Here is a 12,574-nt window from a genome sequence, read left to right on the forward strand (position 1 = left end):
GGCTGACTTGATAGCATGACTGGTCCTGAGGACCAAGTAGTTGAGGACAGGGTCCTGATCGATGCAGAAACACCAATCCATCATGGAAAGATTTAACAAATAAAATACATACAAAAATAATATCCCACCTGCTCTTCATACAGCGTTCATACAATAACATTCTGTCTGAAAATTAGCATAGTGCAATAAATAGCCCTGACACATATTATATATATAATATTCTACACAATATTCGTCTGTTTTTTACAGTTATACAACGTGTCGGTCCATTTCTATCATCAAACTTAATTACGTTTTCAATTCAAATATGGCGACTCGAGGCTGCCGTACTTTTTTTATTTTACATGGACAATACTGACTGGTCAGAATGACATTTATATGGACAATTACACGCATTGTACATATTGTATGAGACTATTATAAACAACATGCATTATACATTACATTATATCAAAATAGGCATCAAAATACAACCTTATATTAGCATGATGTCAACTTCCGTTCCCTACTAGCATACTTACCTGTGCTTCGCACCTATAATAGTAAACATAAAAAATAACACCAATATACATTATAATATAAATAATATTTACATGCGATCGTGACAGCCCGTACAACGAAATGTATTAATTTTCGTGGTTAGCCACGTACAGCGAAATATTCACAAAATATCAAGGGAAAATAAATAGCGAGACCACTATACGCAGTACAATGTATATACTTTTGTGTGCACATTTTGGATTGAAACATAATCATCTTCATCATCAGCATCACATATACACGATGACAATCATGGTCATCATCAATAGTTGATATCAACAGTACATCACTAGTGGAAACCGCTCAATATCTTATATTTCAAATACCTTTGAATTCACGTGTGTGAAGCAATCCCAGCAATATTGATGTTATTGAACTAACCATACCAATGAACTATCATCTAAGTTAACTACCCTAACCCTAACCCTAACATTAACCCTAACTAACCATAGCAATGAACTATCATCTAAGATAAATACCCTAACCCTAACCATAACCCTAACTAACCATAGCAATGAACTATCATCTAAGATAACTACCCTAACCCTTACTAACCATAGAAATGAACTATCATCTAAGATAACTACCCTAACCCTAACCCTGACTAACCATAGCAATGAACTATCATCTAAGATAACTACCCTAACCCTAACCCTTACCCTAACTAACCATACCAATGAACTATCATCTAAGATAACTACCCTAACCCTAACCCTAACTAACCATAGCAATGCACTATCATCTAAGATACAGTTGTGGGATCGCACAACGTTACACGATGTGCGGTGTGCGCACGATGTGTGCACGGTGTGTGAACGGTGTGTGCACGATGGGCGAACGATAAAAAGCTGAACGATCATTGCTTGCGCACATATGTACGCACGATTGACGGACGTTGTGCGATAACAATCGTGGTTGGTGTAAATTGAGGAATGCCTTAACAATTTATACGGTTTCGTGTTTAAACATATAAACTTGATGTTTACGTATGTTTCTATATTCTAGCAACATCTATAAACTTATCTTTCTGTCTATATATTCTTATATTTAGGAATTGTGTTTTCTGTGTTTTTAAACAAACTTAATCGACACATGTAAAATTACAACACAATCCCGTATACAGGTAAACATAACCACTTTGTACATGTACCTGGACCGTAGTTTTCTCCCCGCCTGGGGCATTTACGTAACTCGTCGGGTAAGGCCGGGGTGTGAAAATCCAGGTGAAGGGGAGCTATAGGCAAGCGAATGCAAATAACAAATACTATTCATTACGGTCAAACGGTATCGCATATCAGCTCTGTGTGTCAGGCACTGGTCAGGTAAAACTCCGGACACTCATAAAATTGTTATTTACCTGTTCTGTTACCTTGGAGCCAAACCCATTCTTGACAGCCTAACGGTCGCTGTAATACTGTGTAACACGCATTGTGAAATTGTATAATCTTGATTATTGTGATGAGAAATTACAGATATATACACAGTGTACATTATCGCATACAAGCCTTCCGTATTTTTGTCATTCCGTAATTTTGATCTACAAATGATACCAAATCGCACAGTTGTGCGGAGAGAAGCGCACAACGGGGCGAACGATTGCTAAATCGCACAGTTGTGCGCACCATGTGTGGACGATGTGCGGACGGTGTGTGAACGATGTATGCACGGTGTGCGCACGCTATTTTTGGTGCGTTGTGCGGTCCCACAACTGTAACTACCCTAACCCTAACATTAACCCTAACTAACCATAGCAATGAACCATCATCTAAGATAACTACCCGAACCCTAACCCTTACCCTAACTTACCATAGCAATGAACTATCATCTAAGATAACTACCCTTACCCTAACCCTAACTAACCATAGCAATGAACTATCATATAAGATAACTACCCTTAACCTATCCTTTATCTCATAGCCTATAATCACAGCAATATTGATGTTATTGAAAAAAACATAGCAATGAACTATCATCTAAGATAGCTAATGTTATCCCATCCTCTATCTCATAGCCTATAATCACAGCAATATTGATGTTATTGAACTAACCGTAGCAATCAATTAGTATCTAAGATAACTACCGGTAACCTATCCTCTATCCCATAGCGAATAATCACAGCTGTGTATTACTCCAGTAAGGCATAGTGCACTATGGATACAGACATTATAGCTGATACTTTCGGCATCAGCGTATCTGGATTTCAGTAACACATGAAGATAATTAAAGTCACAAATTAGTTTTGTGAAAACGGTGAAAAATGGCTGGTATGTTCAATGAACACACGGGATAAAAGGGAAAGGCAACAAATCTGTATATAAATGTACATATACAAAATAACAATAATAGGTTATATACTTTCTTACTCCGTACAATAGGCGTCGACCCCATGCGTATATTAAGTAAGTTGTGTAAGTGGTAGTTAGGACTCAGTGGCAGGACTCTATAACCCACATTTGTATAAGGTGATCAAACATTGCCAGCTACAAGTACACTACTTTTATAAAGACACTTGGGACTAATGGGTCATGTCCCTTAACCTTTCCCTATACTATATAATTCATGCATACATGTGTCTGAAAGGTATAGCAGTAAAGACGTGCAGATATATACAGTTGTGGGAATGCACAACGCACCAAAAATACCGTGCATATATCGTTCACACACCGTCTGCTCATCGTCCACACATGGTGCGCGAAACTGTGCGATTTAACAATCGTTCGCCCCGTTGTGTGCTTCTCTGCGCAAATCTGTGCGATATGGTACAATTTGTTGATCAATATTACGGAATGGAAAAAATACGGAATGTTCGTATGCAATAATGTACACTGTATATATCAGTGTAATTTCTCATCATTATAATCAGTAACGTTTACGTCTCTGCTATAATCAAGAGTATATACAAGTTTACAATGCGTGTAATACAGTATACATTGACCGTTAGACTGTGAAGAATGGGTTTGGCTCCTCGGTAACAGAACAGGTAAATAACAATTTGATGAGTGACCAGAGTTTTACCTGGCCTGTACTTGACACATAGAGCTGATATATGATACCGTATGACCATTATGAAAACTCAACTGGACGTTTAATATTTGTTATTTGCATTCGTTTTGGTCTATAGCTCCCCTTCATCTGGTTTTCACACCTTGGCGAGTTACGTAAGTGCCCCGGGCGGGGTAAACTACGGTCCAGGTAAAAGTGTCAATGTTTACCTGTGTAGCTGAGACTGTGTTGTAATTTCACATATGTCGATTAAGGTCGTTTAAAAAACCCACAAAACACCATTTCTAAATTTAAGAAAGTATAGACAGAAAGATAAGCTTATAGATGTAGCTATAGTATAGAAACATATTAAAAACTCTAATTTTATGTTCAAACACGAAACCGTATATATTGTCAAGGCATTCCTCAATTTACACCAACCACGATTGTTATCGCCCAACGTTCGTCGATCGTCCGCACAAATGTACGCAAGGAATCATCGTCCAATTTTGTATCGTTCGCACTTCGTGCACACATCGTTCACACACCGTGCACACATCGTGCGCACACCGCACATCGTGTAACGTTGTACGATCCCACAACTGTATATGTGTCAACCAAAAGTCTCTTTATTTTTTTCAAATATTTAAGAGATAAGATTGCATTTCCTATTTCACAAGAATATAGTGTTATATACTCTAAGGTTTTATATATTTTCCTATGCTATAAACGAAATATATATCTCGAAATATGTTGTTTTGCTGTTTAATGGTGTAAGTAAACCCTACTAAAGAAAGATATGAGGCATTTAAAGACTTGATTTTGATTTAAAATCAATCAAATTGTAGGTTCTTTCAACATTGGTTTTTGATATTTAGTATTTAGTTATATTTAGCAGGAACACAGTAAGATGTCAAGGAATCCGGTTACATATGTAAAGTCACCGACTGACACAACACAGCTATAGCCACGGCCAAGAGACGGAGGTTTCCTCCAGGCAGCAGTTGTTCATCTGTGTCATAAAACGGGCAAACACAACACTGTGATGTTAATTATAGTGAATACACAAACAAATCAGAGCCGGGTAGGGCCTGTTATAATCAAACGATAAAAACGCGAGTATGCAGTTCTCGTTCAGCTGGAAAAATGTAGTTTCATGTTTGTCTCGAATACTTGCATAGAAAATAAATCGTCTTTCGTTTTAAACAATTAACCTTGTATCATCTATTTGTATTATGTGAGCATTTGTTTTTGTCTTTTGTCTTTTGTAATTTTAACTTACATTTTTCTTACTGTTTCAGATTCCAAAATCAGAAAAAGAACGGATGCGCGTGATAGTGTTCCAAAGACTATTTGGAGTGTCAGTTGTCTTAAATGTTGCCTTTCTGGTCACTTTGGCCTATCTCATGGTTGCAGTCCTCCGTCAGGACACCTACACAATGAACAGCATGTGTCAACAAACTAAGAACTATCCGTCCAGTGTAGAAATATATGACAAAAGTGACCTAAACAAGGTGTTTCATGACTTGACATTAGGTGAAATTCATAATGTTATACGATATGTCTATTCTCACATTGAAACCTTTAACATACGCACATCTGCCTATTCCAATGTGTCATCCTCTCTCATTTACTCAATTGAACGTTTTATTCCATCCAAGGATGATATCATCAATTACTTATCTCAGTCTGGAAATATGCCAATTCGCGAGGCACAAGTTGTCATCTTCCACGGTCAGCGTCGAGTTGTCAACGAGTACGTTATAGGTCCTTTAAAACAGAACCACTCTACTACCTTGATGACAAGCCACAGGAGTAAGCGGGTGCCGGCCCGTTCCTTGCCCTTTAGATTGAGGCAGGTAACCTCCTCCGAATTATGGGCCATCCATACCACTATTATGGAATACGCATCACTCCATGAGGTCATGAAGCAGAGTTTCGGTGCCACGCTGTACAACTGTATCGATGCAAGTAATACGAAACGATGCGCGAACATGTATAAACTGTTTGTACCTGTGGTATATTCTAAACGTAGAATGTTATGGGTTCAGTTCTATTACGAGATGGAATTCTATACCATACACCCTATTGACTTTCAGCTACTCATAGATGTAGATATTGATTCCCCAAAGTGGACAATAAAGAAAGTTTGGTACAACCTCATCTTGTACCCTTCGTATGAGGATTTCATAAATAGTTACAAGAACGGAACAGCAGCTAGAATTAGACAAAGTTTCCCAGAAACTGACAGAAAGTCACCGAGACCATATGGCTCTTTGCGACCGCAGCGTGTCCCCTCCAGTAAGAACACCAAGCGGCCACCTGTTCAATTAGAACTCGATGGCCACCGGTATAAGGTTACAGGTCAGGTGGTTAAATATTTAAAGTGGAGTTTTCACTGGGTTAATTCTCTTAAGAAGGGTCCAACATTATTCAATGTGCAGTTTGGAAAAGAGCGAGTTGTGTACGAAATGGGACTACAGGACATAGTTGTTATATACACAGGAGACAGTCCGGCAATGTCTCGCACAGCTTTTGCAGACGGATTTACAGGCTTAGGTAGTAAATCAGCTGGTTTAGTTCCCGGTGTTGATTGTCCAGGCTACGCCACCCTCCTGAATGTTACCATAACGACGGAAGACTTTCAAACTGGAGGGGTTCTGCCGAATGCGATTTGTTTGTTTGAACACAATCTTGGTCGCCCTTTGCGTCGGCATTATTCTACAAATGTTGCGGAAGGAGGCGTCTTTTATGGTGGTTTAATGGCAACTGTTCTCATCTTTCGCACGATCTACGTTATCAATAATTACGACTATGTACTAGACTATATGTTTTATGAGAACGGCGCTATAGAAATAAAGATATATCCAACAGGCTACGTTCTTACAGCTTTTCAACATCCTTCCGAACGAAAATATGGATTCACAGTTGGAGAAAATACAACAGCGCCAATGCATCTGCATTTATTTCATTTCAAAATAGATATTGACATCTTAGGAAAGAACAATAGTTATGAAACACTGGATATTGGCGTTGAACAGTTCGACACTCCAAACCTCGATGGACGAGGTATTGATGACAGTTACAGATATAAATTAACACGACAATTAAAACATACGGAACTAGAGGCGGCTTATAAATTCAACTTTTCGCAACCAAAGTACCACATTGTTTATAACCCGAAAAAGAAAAATAATTACGGTGAACATAGAGGTTATAGGATACAGGCAAATGGATTTGCAAACCAGTTGCTGCCTAAGGACATCGGGTTTGAGAGCACTATTCCCTGGTCACGTTACCAGATGGTCGTAACTAAACACAAGGATGCAGAAGAGTCTAGCGGGTCAGTTCACACGACACTAGATGCAGGTCAACCGGTCGTCAACTTCCAGTCTTTTATAGATGACAACGAAAACATTGTTGACGAGGTAAATCATTGTACCATTACGTATTGGGGTGGGTCCGTGGTTAGGGTGTTGAGACCCACTGCGGGTAAGCATCAAACTGCTGATGATAATTTCTGTCAGATCACTTGCACAATTTTCTGTCTGTATTTGGTTATTGTTATGTGGTTAATAGAAAATCATTTTAGAAGGAATTTGATCAGTCGGGATTGTCTTAAAATAAATATTTTCAGTCAGGAAAAGATACTTGCAAGACGGTTTGTTTTTCTGTTTGCCTGCGTTAAATAGAATTATCTGTGCAAAACAATGTTTGCAATTGTCTGATATCGTAATGTGTTTCAGAAAAGATATTTTCTGGATATGGTTGTCACAGTAATGCGTTAATAATTTGATAAAGTCAACATTCCGGGAAAAAACTCACAATATGCAAGAATCATCTATGATTAAAACATGCCTGCTTGTTTCATGCATTGAATTCACATCAGGATGAATCTGAAAAAAATTGTTGTTGTCAATAATATAAAAAACACTCAGATTGGATTTGACACTAACAGTTGTTTGATTTCGCTTTGTAAAAACGGATCTCCAGAACTATGTGCAGCCTTAAAAGTGCAAGTAGTGTAGGGCCGTGAGAATATAATGCATTGATGTGATTCTCAATTGGTAGAGAACGATGTGCGATGTAACATCCCCGGCATCTTGTCACCTTATTCTCATTGTGAAAGTCTTTGTTAGTAGCTGGAATCGATGCATTTAAAGAACATGCATTAATTTATATAATCTTGCACTGTTAATAGATTGATCATTAGTCCCCAAATATTCTGTTTCATAACATAGCATTCATAGCATGGCATAATATTTGCAAATCAATAAAACCGTGGATAAGTTGTCCTACATATGTTTGATATGAAAAAAATGCCCCTTTTCCCTTAGCCGGCTAACTTTTATTTGGTTTTATATTATTTCCCATAATCGTGAAGTAAAATCCCCAATCATTTCAATTCATCATCGTTTTTACCAGACAATTTTGAGGTCCCCATATTAGCACATATAGTAATAAAAAACAGTAACAGCTTTAATCGTGCATGGGTAGTTATTAGTTAAAATATTGCAATTAATAGTTTTTCAGATATAAAGAATAAAGCAAAGGAGATAAAAGATCACCCAAAAGCAAACCGTCTCTACACGTAACGTTATCCGACTTGGTATTATAATCTCTAACAGAAAATTTAATAACATGATAGAGCGAACATAAAATTTATCAACATTATCAATCATTTTTTATAATCAAAGAACCAACAATCATCAACAATTAAAATACCAGACAATGTTGACGATGCATTTCGTTCCTAAACTCAAATTGACCACCTATCACTTAATTTGTAATGTGTTCCATCGAAATCCTTCAATTTGGGGGAAATTGGGGATGCCCTGATCGGAAACCGTTTTTAATTACACGTACTAGTAACAGATAAAGAGCTAATGAGTCTTTGCTTCAAATTTTATTGACATCAATTCCAAAAGGTGTTTGTGAAAAAAAAAAGAATTGTAATATTTTAGATCCACCATGTTTCCCTATTGCATTTGGCAGTCTCTGTTTTAGCTAAAATACATTTTTTTTTTTCTCACGCAAACCGTTCGCCAATGCCATTTTGCTTCAATTCGTTATAACATGAGCACTTTTGTATTTTTGATATAGCAACGTAACCTGTCCGCTAAACCATGGCTTGCCCTCTTAATCTTTCGGCTATTTAATACCGAGATCGTTGTTTTCATACAGTAGGCGACATCATCTCAATTAACTGTGAGAATAACATTGCAATGCTTGAATTAATCCCATCTATAGAATATGAATCTATCTTTTTTCCTTACCACAAGATTAACGATGATTTTTATGCTATCGTTCAATTTTACACTGGTATATCACAGATTAACGATGATTTCTGTGCTATCGTTCAATTTTACACTGGTATATTTTGATTACTAGACGTGTTTGTCTTAAATGTCGCATTTTTTGCCCTTCAGCTAAACTAATTCAAACAAGGATGTGATCTGAAGGGGCTGAAACTTCTAGTTCCGAATTTAAGAACGTGTGAAATAATACACCATATACAATAGCTCCTTATGAGTATATTTTGCATTTACTCAATTGTTACAGAACATACTACACAGTATTAAAATGAGTGTAAAATTGTCAACAATAGAGTTGATCTCAGGAACCAAATAGGTGATACAATATTAATCAAACAATGGACGTTAAATGTTTCTTTATTTTATTTGTGTCTGTCTATTGTTTCTATGTGTATGACACCTGACATAGTAAATTTCCCTGGTGTCGCGAAATGGCTCAAATATGTCACCTTCTCATATATAGTGTACATCTTGACTGAATTGGTAGATATTTGGTTATTTTTGTGTGTATTGTAGACTGAGGCAACTTTGAATGCAAGGGTTAATGGAATACAGTTTTGAGCAATCAGTCTAAATGTTAGTTGAAATAGTTAACTTTGAATATGGATTTAACCGTCTATATTGGCCACTGTTTCTAGAATATTATATTTGTAGATATTGAATTGTTAAGAATAAAATTAACTTATAAATTTGATCACTTGGATGCTGATTCTAAGTTCTAAACTAGCGGGAGATAAGCTAGTAGAAACATGCAGTTGAAAAATTCTTCATAAAGACTTAGGGGCTAGGGCCCACTTGTATAAAACATCTCAAAGTTAAGGAAAATCTCAAGAAATGTATTGTCTATGGGAAATCTCAAGAGTTAAAAAGTTTTATACAAGTGGGCCTAGGTCTACTAACCGTTAACGATTGAAGGGATTTATAACAGAAGGGGCCTTCATTAGACCGTTATGAAATAAAATACCTAAGTTTAATTGGCGGTAGTTGTGAAACCGTTCCCTACTATAGTATGTGTCATTATCGATCAGCTAATGCATATCTAATTCTGCGTTGCATAGAATTCTTAACAGCATTGATTGTCCGAGTAGGAATGTTATTCCTCGACTAGTACATTGGTTATTTGGGGGAGGCTAACCGTGGGTTACGGCGATTCCAAACTCCTCTGTCGTTTTCATCCTACAAGTGTTCGAATGGGGACATATGAGGCTATATGGAGGCAAATCAATAGGGTTGATATCACGCATTACAAAAACGCTCCTAAGACTCTTGCAACGTGTGGCCTCGCATTATCCAAAACACAGGCGTAAGTAAAACGTTTGCCTTGACGCCGAAACACATTCGTTGAGTGACGTCTGTTCGAAGTAACAGGAATCGAGGTTCAACGGTGAAAAGCATGGATCACCAACCTATTTAGCTTGTTTAAAAGTGTATTAATTAGTTTTTGGAAAACACTTTCTTAACGTAAATGTGGACAACATACTTTTTAAAAAAGGTTCTAAAAGTAAAACATATTTAGATTTAGTCATTAGCCATAAACATTAGCATAAACCAATGATCGCTATCGCAAATCATTCGTTTCGTTCATCCATCCCACCAATCATTACCAGTCTTTCGCTCTTACGAGTAAGTTTAACAGAAATTCTCCCTAGCGGAGTCGATAGGAAGCATCTTGTAAATTTACCAGGGTGACATACATCCCCAAAAATGCTTGCGATAGAGGCTCGAGTTTTCCGGGGTAAAGCTGTTCTTTTGAAAGTAACGTTGAGTACATTTGTCATTTCCTCCGCTATCGGTCGCGCCCGGGTCCCTTGGGTTAATAGTCTTACGCTCTACCAATTGCGCTAAGGAGATATTCTCTCTAGCCGAGACGGTAGGAGTGACGAGTATACTATCAGGGTGACAATAATACAACTCTGTAATCATTATATTCGTCATATAAGTGTCACTTATGTCAGTGAATGTGTGGCAGGCGTGTACGTGTTATCCGCGTATTGATATGTATATTCTACTCTATGAGTAATCATTGTTTTTGCGTCTGTATTCGTGTTGGAGTTGATATGTCTTTGCCCATCGTGTCGGCGTCTAAAACGATGAATCTATGTCAATTTGTATAATTTTGCATTGCTAACGTCTATATAAGTGTCACTCATACCACTCTTGTTACCGTGATAATGTCTACAACGGTATTAACAACAGAACAAACCAAACAACGCATTGTTTATTTAAGGTTTGTTATTACGTTGTGGTTTTACTTACTTACACCAGGATTTCATTATTCTCGCTCTATATCGCTAGGAACCTTTTTAACATGGGTTCTGGTTACGGTGAATTGAATTGACTCATTTTTTGTCGTTGGGTTTAAATTCAAGGAAAAATAACTGTCCTGTACAACGTTTTATACACACATATTGTATGGGTCGAAACATCTAGCACGTAGTTTTACATAATATTGACTGCTCTCCCTTGGCCCTTCTCAAACTGAGAAATGTTACTCTTACAGTTAAGCATGTTCACAATACTTTATATTTAAACAATTGAAATTAATTTGAATTATAATGATCTAATTCCCCCTCCCAACACCACCACCACCACCACCACCCCCACCACCACCACCACCACCAATACGTGTATATTTGAACACAAATTCAGTGGGTTGTTTGGTAATCACAAAAAATCAAATATATCCTTATCCTCTATAGCACGTTGTGTTAATATATCGACATACTTAGTAGGTTAAAGTTAAGATGGATTATCAAATATGTGTGGTATTGTCATATGACTTGATTTAGCTTATCTATTTTTCTGTGCTTTTCCTGTTTTAGGACCTTGTGTTCTGGTTGACATTGGGAACCCATCATATCCCGAAAGCTGAAGACATACCGAACACAGCTACTTCAAGTAGTATTTTGTCCATACAACTGACTCCGTTCAATTACTTCAACGAGGATCCGTCCATAAATTCTAGAGATTCAGTGTACATCACCCCAAAAACAGAATTCGAGCCCAAACAGGGCCTCAATATTGAAAATAACGTTGATCATAAAACTGAATCTTGTCTACCAAAAATGTTTAGTTTTGATGAACTGAAGAAAGATGGGACATCAATATTTTTTCCTTATTCATGATTTGATATGAATGCAATAAAAAGCTATTTTCATCTAATAATATTCTTCTTAACGTCATTCATTATTGGAAAAGGGTCACTTAAACGATTCATAACGTTACAACAAATAATTTCATCTTCAGGCAGTATTTTATCTGAACCGTTACCGCCAACGGCAGGTAATGATAGTCCATCAACAGAACCAATGACCTTCTGACGTAAACCTGATAGTCCATCAACATAACTAACGACCTTCTGACTTAAAACTGATAGCCCCTCAACAGAACCAACGAACTTCTGACGTAAAACTGATAATCCATCAACAGAACCAACGACCTTCTGACGTAAAACTGATAATCCATCAACACAACCAACGACCTTCTGAGGTAAAACTGATAATCCATCAACAGAACNATCAACAGAACCAACGACCTTCTGACGTAAAACTGATAGTCCATCAACAGAACCAACGACCTTCTGACGTAAAACTGATAGTCCATCAACAGAACCAACGACCTTCTGACGTAAAACTGATCGTCCATTAACAGAACTAACGACCTTCTGATGTAAAATTGATAGTCCATCAACAGAACCAACGACCTTCTGACATAAAACTGACCGTCCATCAACAGAA

General features: G+C 37.3%; 1 protein-coding gene across 1 annotated transcript in view; it reads left to right on the forward strand.

The window, feature by feature from the left end:
* The window catches only part of LOC110451868 (putative amine oxidase [copper-containing]), a 60,904-nt gene extending 48,924 nt beyond the window's left edge, over positions 1 to 11,980 (forward strand). Inside the window, exons 3-4 of the mRNA XM_021500088.1 lie at positions 4,824 to 6,950; positions 11,660 to 11,980. Coding sequence (XP_021355763.1) covers positions 4,824 to 6,950; positions 11,660 to 11,962 — 2,430 coding nt within the window. The 3' untranslated portion in view covers positions 11,963 to 11,980. The remainder of the gene's footprint in view (positions 1 to 4,823; positions 6,951 to 11,659) is intronic.
* The last annotated feature ends 594 nt before the right edge of the window (positions 11,981 to 12,574 follow it).

Source organism: Mizuhopecten yessoensis, unplaced genomic scaffold (genome assembly GCF_002113885.1).
Source record: "Mizuhopecten yessoensis strain PY_sf001 unplaced genomic scaffold, ASM211388v2 scaffold6227, whole genome shotgun sequence".
Lineage (NCBI taxonomy): Eukaryota > Metazoa > Mollusca > Bivalvia > Pectinida > Pectinidae > Mizuhopecten > Mizuhopecten yessoensis.